The sequence below is a fragment of the Peromyscus maniculatus genome, chromosome 4 (assembly GCF_049852395.1).
Source record: "Peromyscus maniculatus bairdii isolate BWxNUB_F1_BW_parent chromosome 4, HU_Pman_BW_mat_3.1, whole genome shotgun sequence".
Classification (NCBI taxonomy): Eukaryota; Metazoa; Chordata; class Mammalia; order Rodentia; family Cricetidae; genus Peromyscus; species Peromyscus maniculatus.
Genome location: NC_134855.1, coordinates 159,264,374 through 159,289,839, shown reverse-complemented (window position 1 = coordinate 159,289,839; position 25,466 = coordinate 159,264,374). Strand labels below are relative to the sequence as shown.

Genomic DNA, 25,466 nt, shown 5'->3' with positions numbered 1-25,466 from the left:
GCTCAAGGCAGCCCCTAATCACACAAAGAAGGAGAGTAAATGACCCTGGAACTTGCTTAAAAACAGAGGATATGCCTGAGCATGTCTCTATTTTTCCATTTATAGGGAGGCCACAAAAAGAATTCCATTTGCAAAGCTTTGACAAACCTGATGCCTACCCTGACAGAACAAGGATCCCAGGAGCACTGGGGTATCAGAAAATGTGTGAAAGAGGTCACGGTCACCTTCTTCTCAGACCACACTGGAGTCTGGAGCAATGAGGCAATGAACTCAGAAAGAACTCTGGGACAAGAAGAGCTTTGGAGGCAGTAGGGACACCTGAAACACCCACCCATACAAGGAGACTATTCTCTGCTGTGTCCACAGAAGTTTTGTGTTACAGTCTTTCACAGGCTTAGAGTGCAGACCTTCCTGGGGGCTATTTCCTGGCTGGATCAGCCAAGTTTCCTCCTGTTGGCCCTCAATATCTGTTTTAGGGCCACAGAATGTATGGTTGTATCCTGAAATAGAGAGTTTTCTAGGCCCTGTGTTGGAAATCCATAAACCCTAGTCATAGTTGGAAAAGTAAGCAGAATTGGATATAAAAATAGGTGTGAGGGTAGGCAAGAATATAAAAAAGATAATAAAAAGTGTGGGGAGGTATCCACTGAGCCTACAGGACTGTTCTCCAACTTTGAGTATCAGTACTAGACTACAATGTTAGTGAGTGGATGAGAAACTATGTGAGCCTACAAGGTATAAATCTAATATTCACTACCAGAAGGAATGGAGCTGGTTAGAGTAGAACACAGACTGGGTACTAGAAACCCATGGATTTCTGTCCTGGCATAGATCAGCTCAAGTCCCTTCTGCTGTCAGCATTCTAGCTCCTTGTCCAAAAGGTTTCAGTATCTATCACCTGTCTGTTCCCCAAACAGATTCAGTGAGTCTTGCCTGGATTCAGAGTCCCTATCACAAAGGAATATGAGAGGGAGGGTCCTGGTCCTGCTATGAGGAACAGAACAACAGGAGAGTATCGTTCTCTTCCAAGGTCTCTACTCAGCTCTGGTCCCCTGAAAAAGGTGACCACAGCTCAGGGTCATAGAGGCTTTAATGTCACAAGTCAACAGAGAAAATGAAAGCCAGAGACAATGGAGGCCCCAGCTCCAGCTCCAAGAGAACAGATGCCTGGAAACCTCTGGGTGCTTGCTCCTCACTTCTGAGGCCTGTCAGGCAAACTGACAGTTGTAGGTGCCCACAGAGCCTGCTCTGCCTACTTGTTAAGGCAGAGAGGCACAGAAGCTTGGAGAAGGCCAGCAAAGAGAAGGCAAGAGCATTGAGTAGGACTGGGAGGACACCAGGGAGAAACAGAGCAGCCAAGGCATGGGGAGAAGAAAAGCAAGGAGCATTCTCTGGCACTGTTAGTGGTAGTTCATTTGACAAGAGCCCCGTAGCCTATAGCTACTAAGCCACAGCCAAGTTCCAGCTTTTCTCAGTATTTAGAACAGTAGTAGGAAAAGCAGGCCCGGCAGCCCTGTCAGAGTTCTTGGGAGTGGGAAAGGCCTGGAGCAGTACAGGAGCTCTGACTTAACAAGTGAGATGGACAGTACTTAGAGGTCAGATTGCTCAAAGCAGGAGTCACAGGTGCAAGGACAACAGCCCAGCCAAGCAGAGTCAGCCTTTTCAAGCCCTGCTCCTCTTCCCCATCCCAGGAAAGCAGAGCCAGCCTGGGATGGTACCTTAGAGAAGGCTGACTTGGTAGGAGCCTCATAAAGGAGAGAGCAAAGCCAAGGAGCTGCCCAAGAGATAGGCAGTCAGTGAGCGCAAACATACTTGAGGTCAGCAGAGTGGGCAGCCATGAGGTTTCTGAGGCTCTTGTCAGCAAGAGGGCAACCAGAGAGGCTGAAAGAGAAGAGATGGGATATGGGGTGAGCCACAGAGGGGAGCAGAGGAGATGAGGAGAAAGGCCCCCCCATACACATACACACAAAGCACTGGAGCCAGGCCAGAGGAGCAGGGCACAAACCTGCGATGGGAGGCATAGTTCCCGGTGATATGACCACTGCCGTCACAGCCAGGGGTGGGACAGCTGGACAAAGGAAAAAGAGCATCAGAACAGAGGACCATGCACACTTGCAGGCCTTCCCCCCAGAACGAGTCAACTAAGGGCAGGTGGACATCCTCAGATCACAGCCCTCACTTCTGAGACTGGAAATTTCTCTTATACAACTTAACTCAAGAAGGAAAGGGAATTTCAGGTAAGGATGCCTCTGAAGCATGAGTGCTAGGTGTACATGTGCATGCTATGTGTACACATATGTGCTCATAAACTTGTGGATGGGGCACTCCTCCCTTCTCCAGCTCCTAAAGCAGCACAATCTTCTCTGAGAACGAGAACATAGATCCAGCCACCCTGGGAAGGCCTGGCACCAAGATAGGAAGAAACTAGTGAGGTGCAGTATAAAGAAAGGAGGATCCCTATATCCTCCATAAAATTAGCTATGAGCACAGGTGAGGGTTAGATCACCAGTGGAAAAGGTGCTAGGCATAACCCTTCATAGTATTTTAAGAACATGTGGCATTAGAAGTTGATGAAAAGCTCTGCTTGTTCCTGCCTGGGCTCCAGCAGCTACCAGAACTGAGAGCTGGTGTCTGTGAACCTCTCTGCCCATGACTACAATCCTCATCTTGCCCTGTTCTGTTCTGGATTGTGGGCTGGACCAGAGGAGCTTCCTGGTTCTTAATTGCTTTCAGAGGATCATGTTCATACCCAGCTCAGTGCAGAGATGACAGAAAACTCATCACTGTGAGCTACCTGGATTTAGGTGGTTGCTGAGTTCTGGGACCAGGCCTGCTTTCCCAAGATTCCTGGGAGGCCAGCCTACCAAAACAGCACTTACGTGAGAAGCTCCTTCTTTATGTCCTTGGAGAGAAACTTCAGCTTAAAGTTGGTCAGGGTGACTTCCCCTGGGTACTTCCGCTCCTCAAAGTTCTCTTCTGACACCTCCTGATCATCTGCTTCAGAAGAAGCAAAAGAATGTGCTGCTGGCTCTGACTGAAAAAACAAAAACAAAAACAAAACAAAAACAAAAACAAAAAAAACCAGCAGGGAATATTTTAACAACTGGCAAGGAAGCCAGATGTCCAACCTAGTGGGCAATAAAGAGAGACCATTCAGTAGTATCCATAAGATGTTTTACCTTATGAAAGAGGGAGGAAGACCTAGCTACCTCAAGACATAAGACCACACTATGAAAGCCAGGACACTTGCTTTGGCCAACCTCCACCAAATTACCAGAGAATGAACACCTGGATGCAGTAATCTTTAGGACTCAAGTGCTAGTAGGCACTAAATAAGGTTGCTGAGTTATCCCAAAGCTAAGATAGATAACATACTAGTAGCCTAATGATAATCATAATAAGCTTGAGACCCCTGGCCCACAACATGATGCCTTGACAAGGTCAGACACTTGACAAACACCACTAACTGAGCTGTGGGCCTGGAGCTATTTTCTTACCACCTAAACCCTCATAGGTGTGGCACAGGGAGTGAGAAACAACAGCTCTTCCATTGAAAGTCAGGGGTCCTACAGCCTTAGAATAACTGCTTCTAGCAAGACAAGTACACCAGATTTCACATTCCAGAGATGTACCAACTTCCTATAGGTTTCAACAGGCTATTCAGGCACTTCGTCTAAAAAGATGCAACCCTCAAATAAGAGAAACCTGTGAAACTACAGCCCACAGAGCAGCTCTGGGGAGCCAACCTGCAGTAGCTATTACAATTCTTTTTACTAAACAAGGCTCTAGGATAGTGATTTGTTTGCCTGAGCAATTGGACAAAGGTTCTCAGAAGAACACACTTAAGACAAGTCTTCAGGGTCAGTGAAGCCAGGAAGTAGAGGCCCTAGACAAAAGGGGATCAGAGTACCCATGATATCAGGACAGTTGCTGTCAAAATTGGTGAGCCACTGGACAAGACTGATGGGGGTGGGGTGGGGAGGGGAGGCTCTGAGTAAAGAATCTAGGACAGAGGGAGAGGAATGGGGAAGGCCTGGCCTAAGAGCTTTTAGGGGTGAAATATGACTAGGAAAGTTTGAGAGAGGAAGGGTTTGTGGACAATTGGCAAAGGCTGTAGGTGGAGCATGTGACAGGCCTCAGCAGGAGGACCTTGGGACCACTACAAATGGCAGCTCATTTCTGGGGACACAATGATGTTGCAAGAGGATATACTGAGAGAATGGAATAAAAAGACCAGAGATGAACTAATGAAAAGGCAGGGGAGGGTGCTGAGGATATCGCTCTGTATAAATAAAACACTGATTGGCCAGCAGCCAGGCAGGAAGTATAGGCGGGACTAGCAGAGAAAAAAATTAAGGGAACCGGAAGGCAGAGGGGAAGAGATGCCAGCCTGCTGTCCAGGGAGCATCATGTAGAGGCAGCAGGTAAAGCCACAGAACATGTGGCGACATATAGATTAACAGAAATGGGCTGAGTATAAGAGTAAGAGCTAGACAATGGTAGGCCTGAGCTAATGGCCAAGCAGTTTAAATAATATAAGTGTCTGTATGCTTATTTTATAAGTGGGCTACGGGACTGCTGGGACTTGGCGGGACCTGGAGAGAAAAACTTTAGCTACAGAAGGGTACTAAGATATCCACAAACCCACAGACTAAGAAAGAAGTTGAGAAGCCATGGTTAGCGGACCAGGGACCAACTTAACCCTGGCAGTAAAGCATGAGTCTTGCAAGGTCCTAGACCCAAGAAACAGAGATGACAGTGAAGATACTACATAGAGGGCAACCCTGATTCTACTAGGGCTCCTGTCTAGTGCAAGAATGATTCAGTTTCCACAGAGTCACAGATATATGTGGCTCTATGTGTACTTTCATACCATGAGTGCTCACACCAGGACTCTACTAATGAGACTCAAGGGGGCTGCTAACTATACCATGCTACCTAGACCAGGAACCCAATCTATCCCTCTAAAAATAAAGCAATCATGAGTCTTACCCAAAGGTGGAAAAGGGTTTGAAATGGGGACTAACTTACAAACTTACAGGCAAATAGATTCCGGGGGGGGGGGGGCTACCTCACTAACCTCCTAGAGGTATATGGCCCTGATCCCTCCAGATATTTCCTCCAGAAGGTGGCGATTGCTGGCCTCAGACTGGCTGTCCAGACTCAGTTTCTTAGGAAGATCCTAGTAGGCTGGAGAAACTCACACCTTAGACCATACATTTTATACTCGGGTATAGAACAATAGGAAAGGGAATGCTCCAGCTCAGACTCTGATCCTCTCTTCCCAGTCAGTTGTGCTCTTGGGGACTCAGGTCATTGCCCACCACAAGAATTCTCATGCCCAAGGCCCCTGTGTCAGGAGTTCCTCATTGCCCTGGTCCAAGGAACCAGGCATCAAACAACTGTCTGGACAGCAACTGTGTTTGAAGGAATATGTTGGGGAAGGGGAGCAAAGCAGCCTGGGAGACCAGAGCTGTGCTTTTGATGAAAGGCTCACAAAGCCAAGGAAACAAGCTTTTCCCAAATCATCCCCAGGAAATATGAAACATCCCTCTCCTCTTAGGAAATTCTACATTATTGCTAGCCACTAAATTGCGCAGAGGTGTGCTGTGGGATGTTCTGTATGGCAAATGTGTTGCTCTGATTGGTCAATAAATAAAACACTGATTGGCCAGTGGCTAGGCAGGAAGTATAGGCGGGACTAACAGAGGAGAAAAGAAAGAACAGGAAGGCGGAAGGAGTCACTGCCAGCCACGGCCAGGACAAGCAGCATGTGAAGATGCCAGTAAGCCACGAGCCACATGGCAAGGTATAGATTTATGGAAATGGATTAATTTAAGCTATAAGAACAGTTAGCAAGAAGCCTGCCACGGCCATACAGTTTGTAAGCAATATAAGTCTCTGTGTTTACTTGGTTGGGTCTGAGCGGCTGTGGGACTGGCGGGTGACAGAGATTTTTCCTGACTGTGGACAAGACAGGAAAACTCTAGCTACAGAGGTGAGAAGACTCACTCTCTTTATGGAACAAGACTGAGCATAACAGTGCAGGTGAAACCTTTACTGGAAACTATGACCTGAATTTCAGATGCCCTGAAGATGAAAAATCCTGTGTGAAGAGAGACAGACCTCGGAAGTTCTATTTGAACTTCACAAGGAAAAGAAGAAAGCAGTGACCACAGCAGCCCTGGAAGTAGCTGCGAGCCTACACACTCAGGCTACATACAGGGCCCTGGCACCCACCTCCTCAGGCTCTTCCTCTCGAAGGCGACTAGGTTTGGTGTAGTCTAGGGGACGGTCCCACTCATCCTGGCGGGAGGCCTGGCTGGACTGGGGTGAGGTCATGGAGCTGCTGGGGGCACTGGCAGTGCTCTGGCGCTGAGAGACATCAGGAGACTTGACACCAGGGCTGCTACTGCAGCTGCTACTGCTGGGAAAAGTGTTGTTTTCCCGTTTGCGATGTTTATGCATGCTCAAGTCCAGAGTTCCATTTTCATCTACCTCAATGTCCACAGCCTGCAAATATGAAGGTTAAGAATATGAGTTGGCTAACTGAGCCCCTTCCTGAGAGTATCTCCTGGTCAGAACACTGACTCTCGTAGAAGGAAACAGTGATCTGCTGAGAGGAAAGAATCACATCCTCATTTCATGTGAAGAAGCCCTACAGCTCCTCTCTCCTCTGCAGATTAGGAAACCAAACCCTTGAGACCACCACAAGCTTGGTGAGAACAGGTCTTTGACTCCAAGACATGTCAGTCACTACCAACTTCAGAGAAGGACACAGGAACATGGCATAAGCCTATTGAGTTGCACAGCACACCAACTCTTTTCATGGCCACTCATCTACTCTTTTGGGTTATCTGAGCCATGATCAGAGGGGCAAAAGGTAATAAAAATATCAACTAAGGGATAGAGAGATGTCTCAGTGATTAAAAGCATGTATTACTCTTGTAGAGAACCAGGTTTAGTTCAATTCCCAGCACCTATATCAAGCAGCTCATAACAGCTTATAATTCCAGTTCCAGGGTATCTGATGCCCTCTGGCTCTGAGCACCTGCACACACATGATGCACATAGACTCATGCAGGAACATACATATGCACATAAATAAAACATAAATATCTAAAAAAATAAACATCAACTAGGTCCCAGCTGCTCTTGGCACTAGTCATTTCCTTACTGCAAATTTCTCAGTATAAACTCCACCTATTCTTCTCTCCCCAAAGGGCTTCAGGAGGATATTCTCACCTTGCTAGGGAGGTCCTGTGGCTTTGTGCTGAGGTTCTCTGGCATCTCCCAGCATCTAGTGGAGAGGTTCAGGATGGCAGTGGCAGCCATGTGTGCAGCCTCAGCGTCGTGAGAGTAATCGAAGCCTATAGAAGAAGATAAAGTACTCTCATAAAGCCACTGGGAAGTCTGCACCTGGAGGGGGTGACTTTGGTAAAGGTTGAATGCTAAAAGGGAATAACTCAGACTGACATAGACTTAGACAGAGGCAGCAAACAAATGGGGAGAGAGTTAGGAGTCAGGGCATAGCACTCCCACATTATCACACATTCCTCCTACTGCTCTTATCTCCAGTACTGAAAAGGCATCTCATTTCCGATCTGATGAAAATTTGGGCAGAAGTAATAAAATTCTAGAAATGTATTCAACAGACTTGGTAATTTCAAACAAGCAAAAACTTATCCATCAATAAATACTTAGAGGCTAAATAGTTCTGTAAATAGGATATATATTTGGAATACCATACACATGGAAAATTTTGTCCCATCATATCAAAAAATGTTGCTATACTTTTGGTGACTTTATGGCCCCAATAATTATTGCTACCTTAATAAAACAACAAGGCCATAAGTAGGATATTATAAATGAAGGTATAACATTATCTTTTCTAGCAGTTGTGCTGCAGCTTTAAAATCATTCTCAGAAGTGATATTGTGAGTAATCAAAAAATAACTGGTATTTCCAGAAAGTTCCAGACAAGTGGAAAACTCATTCTGAGCCCCTCCCCAACAATACCATCACAGCTTCTAAGCCAGTGAGTATGCTTGGAGACACTTGAGCATGACCAGCAGAATCTGCAGGAGTCCAAAAAAGACTCATCCCAAGAGCCACTAACCCTAAGAACTGTAATCCTAATAAGTTGGAAACTTGTCCATGCTGTCTGTGGAGTTGACAAGATCAACTGGGAGATGTCTGAATCCCTCTAGTGCACTGGGTACTTTTCCATCTTTCACGCATTTCCAAGGTTAACCACAAAGAAGTGCAGTAAATGGCAAGAAAGGGCAGGAATAATTATTCTAGAATATTTCCAGGAATTACTTTTGTCTGTATAATTGCCCTTGAAATGTGTGGCTAATGTCATTGATAATACCATTTCCAGTAAGATGGTCCCTATTCAGGAAACCAAAAAGCTTCCTGCCATGGTACCACCCTATTCTGTTGAACCCTCCTTAGAGGTAATGCTGGAAGTGGACATCCTAGGGTAGACCACATCAGTGAAGTGATTCTCAAGCCTCTGAACACACACACCCATAACAGACCCCTGTCTCTCCAAGCTCCCAAGAGAATCCCTCCCCACTGTCCCTCTCAGGAGCAATGTGAGAGGAGAGACATTAAACAATTCTCCCCAACTTACATTGAAAGGCTTTGGGTGAGGTTTCGCTGGTCTGAATCTTTGGGGCAAGCATACGTTTGCCAAAAACCTGAGCATCAAAACTTGCGTAGTCAAAGGTGACTTTGGAGAACTTCTCCAGCTCCTTGGCCAAGTTGGCCCTGGGCGTGGTGGGAGCCACACTGGGCCGGTAGCTCCCATAAGGAGGAACCTCAAGCTGCTTCACAAAACACATGGGCCTGGGGTATGAGACAGAGATGCAGAGCCTGTGAGGTTAGGACCCAGAGACCCCATGCTACTTCTCCATTCACCCTCCAGTGGCCCAAGCCAGGACTTCATTCAGTCAGGTGTTAAAGAAAACACAGGGAAATACACACACACACACACCCAAAACCCTGCCCCTAATATTTGGTTAGAATTCTGCTTCCCTGGGTAAAGGGCCCCTGAAATAGGCTTATAATCAGTGTGAATAATTGCCTTCAAGGAGGGAACAGAAATAGTGTTCTCATGCTAATAGTATGCCAGAGTAGCAAGCCTGAACTTCCCTCAAAATGTAAGAAAGCAGGTTCCAAGAGCTCAACTACACAATAAGTGAGAGTTTCTGATTAGGAAGCTCAAAGTGGAGGGGAAATGGAGGGAGGAGGGCTCCAGCAAATGCTCCAGCTCTCCTTGTTCCTGTATGGAATAAGCAATGACTTCAGTGATCAATGGTACTTGGAAATGATGGTGAGGACCTCTGAGAACTGGTTGCCTCAAAAACTTGAATATGGCATAAGAAAAGAACCAGCAAGTTGACAGTGTAAGACCACTCTTATGTTCCTGTGATGATCACATTAGAGCACTGGTGGGATGGGCCCCACTGTGGAACGAAATCCTAGGCTGGACACTAGCTCAGCAATTCCTGGTGAAGTTGTAAGAGCAAGACCATCTGATACCAGCAGGGAGACATTTAATTTGACCTCTACATTGGTGTCACTCTTTGGTGAAAGGATCAGCTAGCAACTGACAAGAAACTGGAAGGAAGAACAAATAAGATAGACAACTACACTACCTGGGACTCACAAGGTCAAAGGTGTCTATGAATGGTACACAAGTACTCCACAGAGGGGAAAAGTCCCTATCCCCCTAAGCTGTGGCTTGTGACTGAGGGTCCCTCTGGAGTAGGCCAGGGAATGACCAGGGTATGGCACTGCCAAGTAAAGCAGCCAAGAAGGAAACCTGTGGTCAGGAGTCCTGCAAGGAAGCAATAGTACCATGTCAGCCAGTGACTGGCTTGGCTGAGTACATGGTCCTGTCTCACACACTACATATGAGAAGAGAATCATGGAACAGGAGTCCATGGACCATAGAAAAAGAGCTGTAAGTTCTATATTCTCAGGGAAATGGAGAACCGTGTATCCTACTAGAGAGGCCAAAGGTGATAGTGTACTCTCAGTGACCTGAATGAACCTCCAGGCCCAGCAGGGAACTATATTTGACTTCAAAGAAGTCTTTGAAGACAAGCCATCCAGGAATGGTGTCATGGACGTGACCCCAAGCCTCTGGCCTTATATGTAACACTCACTTTCCAAGGTTACCTGTATGGAGAGTTACTAGGCAGATTTGTTCTGGTTGCTCTGTCAGAAGGCCCCTCAATGATAGCATGCACATAGATGCACTTGAACATATGTGTAAACTTACTCATATGAGTGTACATATTTAAAGAGCATGCAGGCATGCACACAGCTACATGCACCTATGCCTGCTGTTGTCTCAGATGCCTAGTACCCACAGGAGGCAGCACTCAGGGGAGCAAGTCCTGTGCCCTCCTTCCCTCTGCCCTAGGATAGGATCTATTCTGAGGCGGGGAGACATAAGGACAATTAGGTGCTCCCTCTATAGTGAGGCCCTCAACTGGTGCAGTATGCTATCTCCACATACTAACACTGAATTTCACTGACCACATCAGCTGTCTTAGGAGAAAGAAAGGCAGAACACACTGTGGCTAAGGCTAGGCAGCTGTTTGCACCATGGGTGAGGCTCTTTGAGTGCAAAATATGTGTCCTGTGTGCCAAAAGGCATATGCATACCACATAGCACTAACATTGAAGTCCCTGCTGACACTCCTTCAGTTTGGTAGCTTATCTCACCCACCTGAGGATCCGATCTGAATTGGAGTTATTTTTGGGAGGATCTCCTGTCTGCAGTTGCTGCTTCTCATGAGATTTGGCTAATTTTTCAGCAGCAGCAATGGGACACCCAGACAAACTAGAGGAAGGAAAAGGAGAGACATCTGAGCCTTTTTCCCCAAGACTTGTCTGTACCAGGCTGCCAAATATGTGGTCCTGGGAGCAATACCATTCAGATACAAGAACTCTAGGCACATAAAGCCCAGAGCCAGTAACACACTTGTCATTTCTTTAGGACAGATTGTCCATCCAGATCTGTCCTGAACCCACAAAGGATGAATTTCTCAGGCCATTCTATCTGGGATAATTCACAGAAAATGAAATATACTCTAAAGTTCTATAAACTGTGGGCAAAGGAATTTTCTACATGCATAGGTGCCAAACTCAGCCTCCTCTCCTTCTTCTCCCTCTTCTTCCTCATCTCTCTCCTCTCCCTTTTCCAATGCCTGGGCTGGATTCTAGAGTCATGTCTATATATTCTGTAGGATATCACAGGGAAACCAAAGGTTACACTCAGACCACAACCTGGGTACTGCCCCTGGAGTACACTGGCCTTCCCCAGGATCTACTGTGAGCTCAGCTACCAGCTTCTGGGCCAGCACATCTCTAGGGAACCCACTTTTTTCCAACAAAGTGGCCCCTAAAGCCTGGGTATTCCTCCCAACTAAGCAAGTCATGACTAGGACCCAGACAGACCTTGTCAAGCCTATAACACTCCTGGTGTTGTATGGGCCCCTCTTGGATAAGATGAAAGAACAAATAAATCTGGACACTAGCCTGGAATCCCCATGTCCACCTGATCTCAGCGCTCCCCCAGAGTAACTCTGGGCATTGACATTTCTATTTATGTACAAGTTTTTCCTTTTACTCATGAGCAAGAGCTAGTATGTAGAGGTTTTCTGAAAATGGGCAAGACACAAAGTCTCCACTTTCTCTCATAACAACAGTATCAGACTTCTCATATGATCACTCCAGTTCACAGGGCACTTGCAGCAACACCACTGAATGGTCACTCCTTCAGCTGCCACCTGCCAAAGCAGGGAACTATATGTCTATCCAGAAACCATCCCAGATAAGGGCTGAAGGCCCAGGCAGGGACACATACTACAGGCCCAGCCCTAATTCCCTACCATGTCCCAGATCAATTCACTACCTTCTGTGGGTATTGCGATTGCTGTTCACATGGCCTTGGCCCGTGCAGCCAGGAGTGGGGCACTTCAGCACATTTTCATGCATGGCCAAGACTGCAAGAGAACCAGGGAGAACAAATAATGAGAGCAGGCATGACTATAATGGAGAACATCCCAAGGAAGATGCAGAAGTTCTATGTAAAGGCTGCAGCTGTGTAAGCAGAGTACCATGGCACTCTGGGCCTAATGAAACTCAGTCAAGCATGCCCTTCCCACATGGACACTGCCTCCCATAGAAGAAACTAGACTCTAATTTCTGTTAGACAACTCTGAACTTAATTTTCATAAATTCTGCTACTAAAAATAAAGGCAAACATCCACAAGCATTTAGAACAAAGAGGCAACTGTGTGAAGGTCTCCACCTGCCCAGCTCAGGGAATACAAACAATCCCTCCCACAGTATGTGTTTATTTAGTCCTCTGATTCAGTTTGGGTATCTGTAAGTGGACACTTGAGCAGACTGTCCCCTGCCTTTTACCACAGGGCCCTGAGCTTGAGTCCTTGGGCTGACCCTGCATGGAGCTACTCACTCTCTGGAGGGATTCTATCCTTGTGGGGACAGCCAGACAGGCTGCGGTGATGAGGGTACAACCCAGTAACATGGCCAGTGCCATCACAGCCAGGTGTCGGACACTTGATTTCACGCTTCTCCACCCTGGAAGGATCTAAAACACATAGGACATATTATGCAAAACCAGGAGACTGGGAAAGGAGAGGTAGGGACAGTTCCTTATCCACTTTTATTGACATAAGAAAGAGAGAGAGCCAGGCAGTGGGGCGCATGCCTTTAATCCCAGCACTCGGGAGGCAGAGGCAGGCGGACCTCTGTGAGTTTGAGGCCAGCCTGAGCTACAGAGTGAGTTCCAGGAAAGGCACAAAACTACACAGAGAAACCCTGTCTCAAAAAGACAAAAAAAATGAAAGAAAGAAAGAGAGAGAGAGAGAGAGAGAGAGAGAGAGAGAGAGAGAGAGAGAGGCTGACAGTGAGGCAGCTCTAGAAAAGCTGCTCCAAAGCCCAAGGAATGTCCCTTCTACCACATATAGCAGGATAGACAGTAGCTGGAGTGTAGGCAGTGTGTAAGCCTTGCAGATAAAATGTCTATCAAATGGTTACCCCAGTCTCACTCACCCTTAAGGGTATCACCCATTGGCCACCCTCCATGTCTACCTTACCTAGAAAATATGTTTCTAATCAATCTGTCCTCTGATCTTACCTCATAGGCATGAGTATTCTCAGAAAGTGTGTCCCTATGCATGTCTCCACCAAATTCCTGCTGAATTCTCACTCTTGGAATTTTCTTACAAAGGCCAAATGTGCCTCCCAGAGAGCTATCAGGCCTAGGAAAACCCAGGGTAACTCAAAGTTGGCCTGTTCAAGGCCTGGCCTTCTGGCATTGTGAGGCTGACTCCTGGAGAGAAGCTCCATATACCTGCTCTGGGCCCAGGAGGCCCTTGAGGTAAGCAGATAGCAAGCAGCACATGGCCGTCCTGCCCTGCAAATCTGGTGTTCATGCTATAACCCTGATTGTCCAGTGACAGAACCTGACACTTGATGACTTTAACCCTTGAAAGCTATTTTTGAGGCCACATTTGATCATCCTGAGCACTGTCTCCATGGAGCTGGGACCTTCAAGTTGACTTGAGGCATCTCTCCCCTGCTCCTCTGGAGGTCATAGCCTGTTGCTAACTCTGCATTGTATTTGAATTTCTCTCTAAAGTCTGGATTTAGGGGCAGAATCACCTAGCTTCACTGAGTAGCTGATGTTTAGGAGAGGGTGGTCAGGCTGAGCTAGTGGAAGGGATTGGTCTGGATTGATATAAAGGAGAGGCTGGAAGCTGGAAGTCAGATCTAAGAATAGACTTTGTCAGGTTCTGTCACTGGACAATCAGGGTGGCAGGATAATGGCTAAGTGGCACAGTAGTCAGGCTATCAGTCCTCCTGCCTTCCTTTCTCTCTCCTACTTTAACCCCTTCTCATACATCTCAGCTCATGTGTCTCTCCAGATAACACTACATGAAACAGTATGAGCCTATATCCTCAATCTTTGACCCTAGTTCTGAGGTGATTTGTCCTCGAATTCTTTTCTATTTTCCTCCCACCCTAGCCTATAAGAGCCTCAAGCTATATTTCTCCCCAGTTTTCATCTTCACCCTCAGTAAGGGTTATGTCCCTGGTAATGGAATGACAGAGTGGGTGATCAGAGCAGGACACTTTAGCCTACCTTTGCTGTAGCAGCTCTTCCTCACCACGTCCAGGGGCTTTGCCACCTTCCCTGGCTCTCCTGGGCCCAGATGGCCCTGCTCAGCAGGCAGGCATCCTGGCTCACAGACAGCCCGCACCTGCTCAGCCTTCAAGGCGATGGCCTGCTCCAGAAGGCCCAGATTCCCACGGGTCATCATGTCATACATCTCTGATTCATCGGTGACCGCTGACTTCTGGGAGTGTGAGTCTTCATCCTTGTCATCATCAGAACGGACCTCCACAATGACTGAATACTCAGGCTTGGGACTGGATAGCTCTGGGCCTCGGAACTCAGGGGAAGCTTTCTGGGCAGAGGTATGGGAAGTGTCTTCCCCAAAGATCACATTTGGAGTTGCTTCCCCCTCGTCCTCCTCTTCCTCCTCTTCATCCTCGTCCTCTTCCTCCTCTTCTTCCTCCTCTTCTTCCTCTTCCTCTTCCTCCTCTACCTCATCTCCTTCCTCCTCTTCCTCCTCCTCTTCTTCATCTTCATCCTCATCATCCTCTCCCTCCTCTTCATGACCTAGGACACCTTTCTGCTTGCTTGACTCTTCACTAACCATATCCTCCAGAGACTGGGGGCATGGCTCCTGGGAACGTTCACTGGTGACTTCAATGACCTCCTCCACATCCTCTGGCTGTATAAAGAGGTCCTTTTCACCCTCATCATTGGTGGCCCCCCTTGCAGTCTCATCCTGAAGCTGATGAACAACAGTGGGGCCCAACTTAGCTACTGGGACTGAGTCCTCCTGCACAAGAGTCTCTTCAGCAATTTGGCCCAGATTTAGAAGGGAAGTTGCAATGATTCCCTGGTAGCTGCTGTAGCTGCCCTTGGAGAAGCCAGAAGGGCTGCTTGTGGAGGTGGATCCAAAATGGGGTTTGATGAGATTTTTTCCTGCATAAAACAAGAAACATCATGAGGGCTAGAAGAGAGCATTGGAGGAATATTTCCAGATCTCTGCTCCCAACAGTAGCCATTCACCCTCAACACTGTAGCCCAGAAAACATGGAAATGAAGTGTAAGCCATCCTGTCAGCCTTCTACCTGGATCCAAAAACCATGGGGAATCAGTTTCAGCTTAAGATTACTTTGATATTTTTCAGTTCATGTTTCTCTTCCATCATTTATTTTCTCAAATCAGATAGATCTTCATTTTATATAACAGAACTTAAAGAGAAAAATCAGGTGAAAAGTCCTTTTATAACTGAAAAATCATACATTTTTAAAGGAAATGAAATTAAATCTTTTAAATATAGTAACAGATCTTCTCACTACATGCCGGTCTCGTGGAACTCATGAACCAGTATTCTTAGCAATAATAAGAGCCAGCCCTGCCATATAGTATCCTAAGAAGCAAGTGAGTTGGGGGTCTTTTTTTAAACTGGAACACAAACTCATTTGATTCCATGGGCCATGCACTCGAGTCCCCAAAAGGAAACCAATGAGGGCTCAGCATAGATTTCTTCAAAAATACGGTAAAACTCTATCTAAATGGCTCAAAGTCAGCTGATTCCATTAGCTTGGGAACACACAGGACCCTCAGCTACCTTCTTTCCTTTCTTGGCTTCAAAGAGCCCAACCTTCAGCCCACCTTCAGAGGTCTAATTTGAAGTATTTCCTCAGTACCTGCCCTTGTAAACCCAAACTAAACCCAACCCAGTTAATCCTCAGGGGCCAGGCAGGGTGGGCTCTGTCTAAGAGCCTCTCATGGACAAAGACACGGCATGGCATGCATTATCTGTCTTTATTTCTCACACACATGGAGACATGCCTTAGAATCAAACTTTTGAGAGTGCATGGGAGTGCCAGATCTACCTTCTCATCTCTCCCATGCTCACAGTGTTCACACACACTACAGTGCCCCACACCCACACCCTCATCCTGGGCAGTTCCCTTTTCCAGGAAGCTGCACATGTCAGGACAAGACATTCCTTGTTCTCAAGACAGCTTTCTGCACTGAGTTGAGCTCCCCCTACCCCCCCTTACAGGCTGCAATTCTCAGTGCCACACTAAGCAGCCTTTATTCAAAAGAGAAAGAGCAACATAGTACCTTCAGCTGGCTGGGGGTGATGAATCTCCTCCTGTCCTGACATCTCAGCCTCAGCCTCCTCCAGGGGTCCTTCTGATTCATCCGAAACAGAGGCGTCCTTCACCTCAGCATCCTCACTGCCATCACTGTCCATTCGGTAGCCTTCATCCAGAGCCAGCCTCAGAGGGTGTGACTTCCTCTTGGATACCAGGTGCTCAGCCTCAGCATCCTCCAGTTTTCTCTTCTTGGCCAGAGGGCAACTCTGTAAGCTGAAAGGGAAGATGGGTGATGCCAAGAGCCAGGCCAGATCCCTGAGACACCCAGGAAGACTTTCTAAGGGTCCCTCCTTCTATAGCCATTCTCAGATGGAAGCCTCAAGTGATAATGCATTTAATTTTTTACATCTAATTACACACATTTAAAGGTCCCTGATTGGGTATTGCATTACAGTGAACCAAGTCCACAAATGGAATGAGGACTCAGACCCCAGTGGCCTAGACTTCTACTCTCTAAGCCATTCCTTAGACCAAACCACTGTCCCACATGTACCCCCAAGCTTATCTCAGCCCATTTCCTCCAATACTGGCCATTTCCTTCTCTACCTTCAGACTTCCACACCTATACCCACCCAGAAATGTCCCCTGGAAAATCTAGCTGACCACAGGGAATGACTACAGTGGCAGCTGTAGCTTACGCTCTCTCTCTCATGTGTACAAGGCCTGCTTTAAGCTCTGCCATACAAATATACCCAAGTCCTGAAATAGTCTCTCTGGAAAAACAAAGGTGCCAAGAACAGGTACTCTTCCACCCTTATGGCACACTCCTGGCCAGGCTCACCTCAGTGAAGGCACCACAGGAATACAGACCAGTGGGGGGACACTAGGGCTTAGAAGGGTCAGGTCAGCCTGGACTCAGCAGTCACAGACAAAACAGAAAGTTTTTAATCCACAAAAAAAACCAGGTCTGGAAAGAGAACCCCAAACCTCCTTCCAGGGAGCCTTTGAGGCTACTGGCAGAACTCTTACCTTCGATGTCTGGAGTACTTGCCCCGCACATGTCCTGAACCAGTACATCCTGGGGTAGGACAGCTGGAGGGAAAAGCAGGAGAGATCACCTTAGATTTTGAAACCTGGGTCTCACCCTGAAGAGCAAGAAAGGCTCTCTGAATGACTCATCTCAAGGTGGACACTGGCAATTTGCTAAAATTTAGTGAAATAACTCAGCTCATTTAAAAAATTAATAACTAGTTACAACTTTATGAATGTGTCTAATTAAAGATCTGTACATATAAGATTAAGGCATCTACTGGATGGGTTCATTTTCCCACAGCAGACATTCTATCAGCTTCCACCAGGTTTTCAGGGGACTTGGGATGCAAGTGCCCCTCTCTAAAAGGAACTCATGACTTGTCTGGCCCAAGTCCAGAGCACAGAAATTGGACTTCTTCATGTTCATCACTGGTGCTGTGATGCCTCGGCATCCAGGCCTATAGTTTGTACTCCCTTTCTACGAAACAGGACTAGGGCTGCCAATCAAGAAGGAGAGTGTGGCCCAAGCCAGAACCACAGCACATAGGAGTGACCCTGCTCTAGTACTCCCTGCCTGGTGAGGGTCTCTGCTTCCACATAGGAAAGGAAACCAGGGGGCTAATGCACTAAGAGATGCCTATCCTGCTTGGTAGAAAACTTGTTGGCTGTACTGAGAAGGTCAGCCATTTCAGAATGATAAGTACGAGAGGATGGGAGTGAGACCTTCTGGAGTTCCTCACCTTTAGCTATCAACATTACAAAACCAATAAAAACTTCTAAACATGAGCACTAACACTGACCATACAGCCCATGGAATACTCAGGTTAGAACAGCTATAGGGGCAAGTACCTCTATGTGGCATGAGAGGCAAGGTTCCACCATAGCTCAGAGTTCTGTGGGTTCAAGAAGCTGCTACTAATTCATGGTACAGTAGACCAGCAAGATGGTCTATGAGGCCGTGTGGGGGAGTGTATAAGACCTCAGCCCCTTGTTGGGGAACTAAATCTGCTCCAATGTAGAGACAAATAACCCATTTCCAACAGAATTGCCATTGTGGACCACAGTTCCTATCTGGGATCAGTATTGGTTCTCCTAAAAAATGGCACATCTTACCAAAGTCTGCACAGGAAGGCAGAAAGGGAGTGGCTCTTAGGACCTATGGAAGGGGCCACCCCACCTCTGTATGGATATCCCCTGATAGTTTCCAGGAAGAAAAAGCAAAAGGTATTTTATTTTCCAGATGGGGGATTATTGCTATCCCTGGCCAGCCTGTTGTAAAATCCAGCTCACATATGCTTTCACTCTCTCAAGAACTAGCTTTGAGACTTCACAAATAATTCCTTGTTGCTGGGATTTGAAGCTGAGGTCCCAACTAGTCGATTACTTACTTAGTTAATTGGACAATTAGGCAACAGCTGCTGTGTAGGCCTGTGGGACACTGGCACTGTCCCTGTTTCACTTGCTCCAAGTTACTCTGGTACCTAACTCAGAAAAGTACAGAAAAGATCCCCAGCCATGTGGGCCTGTACCTTCCCACCCAGCTCTGAGCCCAAGTACATGAAGCTGGCAAGACCATCTGGATAGAAACTGGAAACTCCTTAGACATAGAAACAGGAAACATCAAGCAGAGTGACATGAGATCCAGCCAGGGCCTCCAGATATTGTAATGGGAGCAGATATTAGTCTTAAGGCCCCCCCCCAGAGTAATCTGTGAGCACATAAGAGCACCTAGGAGTATGCACTAGCATCAATGCCCCCTTATAAGAATATGTAAGAATCTTTGACCATCTATGAGCACATGTGAGTGCTTAGATCACACTGAGGATTCATGTGCACTATCATCTACTAATGCCTCCAAACTCCTAGAGTTGGACAGAAGTAAGTGATTGATAAGGACTCCAGGCCTCCTGAGTCTCCTCTACATAGTAGGAGAAAAGCCAAAGCCAAAGTGATCCCTCCTCTGACACTTGGTGCCCATGTATGCTCATATAGTCATAGGTGTGCTCTTAGACAATCATAGGAGTTCACAAGCAGACATAGATGCTTGTGTATGCTCATAAGCACTCAAAAGTAAAGTCCTTGAATCCTCAAGTCTGGTCTTGGAGCCTATGTAACTAAAACCAAGATCAGAGACACAAGGAGATGGAGCAGGTGAAGAGCCGAGGGCTGGCTGATGGCCACCTCTCAATAGACCAACTCCTATGATTGCCTAAGAGCACACCTATGACTATATGAGCATACATGGGCACCAAGTGTCAGAGGAGGGATCACTTTGGCTTTGGCTTTTCTCCTACTATGTAGAGGAGACTCAGGAGGCCTGGAGTCCTTATCAATCACTTACTTCTGTCCAACTCTAGGAGTTTGGAGGCATTAGTAGATGATAGTGCACATGAATCCTCAGTGTGATCTAAGCACTCACCTCTCAAGAAGCAGCTCTAAAGGGTCTAAACACAAACCACAGGCATCTAGGAACCCAGTTTTGGAGACAATCTAAATTCCAGGTTGAAGCACCATGCTCTAACTTCTCCCCCCCCCCCTTTTTTTTTTGGTTTTTCGAGACAGGGTTTCTCTGTGTAGCTTTGCGCCTTTCCTGGAACTCACTTGGTAGCCCAGGCTGGCCTCGAACTCACAGAGATCCGCCTGGCTCTGCCTCCCGAGTGCTGGGATTAAAGGCGTGCGCCACCACCGCCTGGCAACTTCTCCCCTTTTAAGGGATTATTCCTTCCCAAACATGGGGGTTAGGAGTCTTGAACTCACCTGTCCTCTGAGCAAGAGCTGGCTATGGCTCAAAGAAGAAGGATCCCCGATGAAGAAAGGTTGAGCTGTAGGGTACATTTAGGGCAACCCTAACCAGCCCACTGATGTGTCTCTAAGATATTGATCCCAGCCCTTCCTCAACTCCTACCTCAACAGAACTTCTCTGATGTCCTGTAATGGGTGTTGGACTCTACCAAAATACAAACTGGAGTATATGTCAATTCTTCCAAGGATGCTGAAGGAAAAGCATTAAATCTATTTCTTCTCCTAAGAACTAGTGTTAAATTCAGTAAACAGGAAAATTTATAGAAGGCCAAGAGACCTCACTGGATCCTGCTTGCTCTAGTCCAAGTTCTTCAGATAACCTTTTAACAACCATCCTTCAGCCTTCCAGAGAACAAATGCCCTTCTAAGAACTCTGCCTAAGCTATGGGATAGCCCAAGTGTAAGAGTACTGCAAGCTGAGGAATTCTGAGCCAATGATGCATAAATCCACCATCCATGAAGAGTCCCACATAGTGGGCTGCATTCAAATGGGTTTACATGATTTGTACATACATGATATTCTTCTCTCAAACCATAACAGCAAGACCCTTGTGAGTCACAGTCTCTATTCTGACATTCCACAGTGTGAGCTCCTACACAAACATAGGTCTTGTCTGCTTATCAGATTAGAGCTATGCTGTCCTGGTAAACAGGCTCTTGAGAAGGAAAAGAATATGTGCCAGTAAGATATAAATACTCCCATATCCAGAGATTGTGTCACACACCTTTAATCACAGCACTTGGGAAGCAGAGGCAGGCAGGTCTTTGTAAGTTTGAGACCATCCTGGTCTGTACAGCAAGCTTCAGATCATCCAGGACTACATAATGAGACTCTGTCTCAAAAAAATAAGAATGCTCCCACCACAGCCTGTGTGTGTCAGCCAATGTGAGCCATGCATACTATAGATCATCTCCACATGGTACTGTGGACAGCAAACATGTAGATATACGAGTGAATAGTACTGTCTGCAAAAATCACCAAAAGAACCTTGTTGCTGGTTTTGAGGACCATTGTGATTGTCTAAATTCTAGTGGAAAACAGTGTGAGGGTCACCTATGGCAGGGCCAATTTGGAGCTGAAGAAAAACACAATTGGATGCAGATAGCAAGATATGTCACAGGAAAAGCTGTTTCCTCAGGGAAAACAGGAGTTTGTGGGAAATTTATAACAACTCCAACGTTACATGCCAGCAGGTAGTGAGCAATGCTCATGCAAACAGAAAAACTTTCTTACCTGAGGTCTGCACCTGTGGTCTCTGGGGGTCCTGGGTAAGATAAGAGAGAAAGAGAAATACACACACATAAGACTTAGATTTTTAGAAGCATGTTTACCTAAAAGTACAAACCTAATGAAACAACTTAGATCTTTCCAAGGACAAGATGCCCACCCTTTGCTGACCTACAAGAACATCCCCTGAGGTCAGTGGAAAGAGCTGCCCCCTCAGCAAAGTGCTTGCTCTAGGACCTCTACACACACACACACACACACACACACACACACACACACACACACACACTTTCAGAGAAGATCTGATAGTCTCTCTACCCTCGGGCCCAGGGTGTTCTCTTTCTTTAATTGCAGATAGATGTCGGTTTCTAGAGATAGATATTAACTACAAGATCAAGTTGGACAAAGACCAGGACCAACGAGATATGGCTGGTTACAATGATGAGCATTAGCTACAAGATGTGCATGGGTCCAACCAGAATAGGCAGCTCTTATATATCAAAGCTCCTGGATACTCTGTGAAGTAACCCTGTTGGGATCAACAGGAAGTTCCAGGTGAGGTTGGGGGGTGGCCAAATGGGTAAGTCTCAGCCTCTTTTGTTATTGTTGTTGTTGTTTGTTTGGCTTGGTTTAGTTTTTTTCAAGACAGGGTTTCTCTGTGTAGCCCTGGATGTCCTGGAACTTGCTCTGTAGACCAAACTGGCCTTGAACTCAGAGTTCCGCCTGCCTCTGCCTCTGCCTCCCAAGTGCTGGGATTAAAAGGTGTGCACCACTACCACCTGACAAGGCTCAGTCTTAACAGAGTGAACAGGTCCTAGGCCCTCCCCTCCACCTACTGTCAAGTTCACCCAACAGCTTTCAAATCCCCAATAGCATAACAGTGATCTCTGGGAAAAAAGAGGATACTGTCCAAAGACCAGAGGCCTTTCCTTTCCAAACTAAGCAGGCTCCTGACTGAACTCTGTTACCCCCACTCCCGTAAATCTGTACTTGTCCCCACATTTCTGTCTGAGGCAAATCTGTATGAGCTGAAAAGGACTTCAGGAGACCCTTGAATACTGTACTGAGGAACAGCTGAAGAGCCCTAAAGTCCCAGGTGCCTAGTGTGGATCAAAGGCTACCAGAAAGCTGAGCATTTATGGTAGGATTTGTACTACTGAGGAGAGCTGTTGTACAATGATATCGACAGTTTCAGAAGGGCTGCCAAGGATGGGGACCAAGGCCAGACTGAGTTGGCACTCACCTCGGAGGGTCTTGGACCGTGTGCGGGCTCGCTTTTCATCACTTTCTAAGCTCATCTGTAAAGAAAAACAACCACAATGTTAAGAAGCAGCCAGGGCCAGCACCTGCCATGTCTAGAACCATCAGGGACATCTGGCCATTTTCTGACTCAAACTTTGATGATGATAAGAAGATTATCTGTGAATGACAAGAATGGGACCAAAAGAAGCAAGTTGGGAGAGTGTTGGTGGTTCTGCTGGGTAGAGACCATCAGACTTAATGATATCTCATCCATATTTCCTAGTCCCTCACAGTGCTCCATCCATACTGCTTCATGTTCCTATCTGCCCACAAAAGCCACAGCCTCATGTGTATAGATATTTTATAATACAAGGAACTCTGGCACAGGAAGTAATACCCACTGCTTGCCTTACCAGGCAGGTACTAACCATATTGCTAACCATAGATTCAACTGCTAGAGATAGAACTGGGTCAGATTAACATAGTCCAGGGCCTGACTTCCATGGACATTTCCTTCCTACTGGGCTCAGGTTTTCATGTTCCTAATATAATAGGGTCATATGGGTAGAAACTGGTAGCCTGAGCAACACTGGCCCACACATTCTCTGGCCTACTAAGGACTATCAAGTCCATTAGAATTCTCACTCGAATAGAGAAACCTCTATAAGGCTGCTGCCCACAATATGGTCCTTTGAGAAAACAAAGGAGGAGCAACTATGAAGGTGACAGCCATAGATAGAGCATACCTGAGGATGAGGGTCCCCAGGTGAATCCTCATCTTGTGTCACCATGACAAATCTGAAGGAACAGATAAAATACTGGCAAACTCTGTGATTTGGGAAACAATCCTCTCATAGATAGCAAGGCTGGGAGGGGCAGGTGTGTATCCAAGCAGAAGAGTGGCCAGTCCAGACTTCACTATCTGTCTCCATGGTCAAGAAAGATAAGAGGCAAATCGACATCTGTCCTAGATCATAGATACCACCAGGACAACAAAGCTCTGTGTGAGTGCTTTGGCAAAAGGGAGGAAGCAAGCGATTGGGATACATTGCAGAAGGAAGGGAATGGAAAGAGACAAACCTCTACCTTACCAACTAAAAAGAGAGAAAACAAAATTCCTCAGTTGGCAGATGAAATTCACAAGTGAACTTTTCCATGAAGTAGCCTAGCATACAGTGTTTTATGTAATTTGTTGAAGAAGAAAAATTAAGACCAGGGTAATTTGTGCAACCTGTCAGCTCTAGGCTATGGAGCACAATACTATAAGCCTGTGTTTATTATAGCCTTCCCATAGAACAGAGACAATTTCTATAATTTCTATTTTTAAAGCAGAGGCTCCCTGTGGACCAATTGCTCACATTTAAAGTAAAGAGAGGAGCAGGTGTCAAAGGGACGACATTACATCTATGAGCCTTCAAATGTCGATTGCACTGAGCCTGTGCACAACGCCTTCTGAGGCGAGGCACACAATGCATCTGATTGCCCCATGCCTGTGTTCAGCTGAAATGTAATCTATAGCTTTTTGTGTCAGTTTTCCCAAGGAAATTGGCAGGCATTCTGCTAGATTAAAGTATGCCTTGGCAATTTGGATTTCCTGCGGATAAATTATTCAAGGGGCAAAGAATAGAGAGGGCTACAGGGATGTGTAATGGGCATTGCTTGCAAACTGTGAGCTCCCATTGATGAAGCTAACAGCTGTGGCATTCATTGTCCTGAGCACCTTCTCTTTGCAATTTACTTGCATCAAATATTCAATGTACAAGAAGTTCTCTTCAGTGTGCATAGCTTTGATTTTAAGAGGGAAACTCCTGAACTTGTAGGAGAGAAACCCAGGCTCTTTAATATGATGAGAACATGTTTACAGAATCTGGATGACTTGTGAACTCAATGCCAAGGGGCAATTTTCCTCTCATTTTTTGAAACTGTCAATGGTAGCTGCTGTAGAGGTATCTGGCAAAATGTGTGGGCAATTTATATGCTTTCCTTTACAAAGCACTATAGAAGGTGTCTACAAACCTCTTACCTGAGATAGCATACCCATTAGCATGCTCAGGGAAGCACTGTGCCCAGCACTACCCAGACTCACTGACTATTTGGCCTGGCAGCAGACTCCAAGACCTCCTGCCTGCTCCATATAGGGATGGTCCCTGCCTATGGAGGCATCTCACTGATGCAAAGGCAGTGAGGTGCTTCTCATTTTCCCTTGCTTTATTTTTTAAAAACCTTTTACTTCTTCGAAGCACAAACAAACAGGACCTCATGTTTTTGCACAACCCATATATAACTCAATGGCCTCTTGCCTTGAAGGTAAAAGGTTCCCTTTGTTGAGACAGATAATCTTGCTCCACTGTGAGACTAGGGATTTTTCCCACAAGCAACATCTGCTCTGTTTCTCTACATCAATTTCATACTGCTGATAGACTACATCTTTAGTTCTGACATTTTACCAGTTTTGTCATGAATAGGAAAATTAGAGAAAAAAATTCCAAATGTAAACACATTGTGTGCAGCCATAGCTATTACATTAGCCTGAGAGAACTGTGTCACCATCAGGCACTAAACTTGATTCCTTGGTACTATACTTAAAAGCAGTCTCACTGGAGGGTGATTTTTGCTTTGATCTGTTCTGTATTGCTTTAGTAAAGGCAGAAACCAGTCATGTGGGCTCTTTTTAAACACAATGACTAGTCCTTTTTCATACTCAGTTGCTAAACTGAGCTCCCTGTGTTGAACCTTTTCAAAGTCAAGTACCAAAATAGCAAATGCAGCAAGCAGCCTCCAAACCTGCAGATTACTCCTGGCTCTGTTCTGGTTGTCTGAGCAATAAACCCAGAACTCAACACAGCCAAAACAACAACAAATATCTGGTCTTTAAGAAATCTTGGGGCCAGGCATGGTGGCACACACATTTAATCCCAGCACTGGA

The 25,466-nt window shown here is 46.3% G+C and overlaps 1 protein-coding gene across 2 annotated transcripts in view; it reads right to left on the bottom strand.

The window, feature by feature from the left end:
- The window catches only part of Myt1 (myelin transcription factor 1), a 65,547-nt gene that overhangs the window by 19,084 nt on the left and 20,997 nt on the right, over window positions 1-25,466 (bottom strand). The window contains exons 3-16 of one of the 2 annotated variants that reach the window (XM_006994576.4): window positions 22,542-22,596; window positions 21,305-21,335; window positions 17,266-17,328; window positions 16,262-16,509; window positions 14,195-15,106; window positions 12,503-12,637; window positions 11,936-12,026; window positions 10,748-10,861; window positions 8,639-8,853; window positions 7,246-7,370; window positions 6,241-6,513; window positions 2,880-3,034; window positions 2,006-2,068; window positions 1,813-1,881 (exon numbers count right to left, since the gene is read on the bottom strand). In XM_006994576.4, the coding sequence (XP_006994638.1) occupies window positions 1,813-1,881; window positions 2,006-2,068; window positions 2,880-3,034; window positions 6,241-6,513; window positions 7,246-7,370; window positions 8,639-8,853; window positions 10,748-10,861; window positions 11,936-12,026; window positions 12,503-12,637; window positions 14,195-15,106; window positions 16,262-16,509; window positions 17,266-17,328; window positions 21,305-21,335; window positions 22,542-22,596 (2,549 nt within the window). The remainder of the gene's footprint in view (window positions 1-1,812; window positions 1,882-2,005; window positions 2,069-2,879; window positions 3,035-6,240; window positions 6,514-7,245; window positions 7,371-8,638; window positions 8,854-10,747; window positions 10,862-11,935; window positions 12,027-12,502; window positions 12,638-14,194; window positions 15,107-16,261; window positions 16,510-17,265; window positions 17,329-21,304; window positions 21,336-22,541; window positions 22,597-25,466) is intronic. The other variant, XM_076571461.1, reaches the window with a different exon arrangement.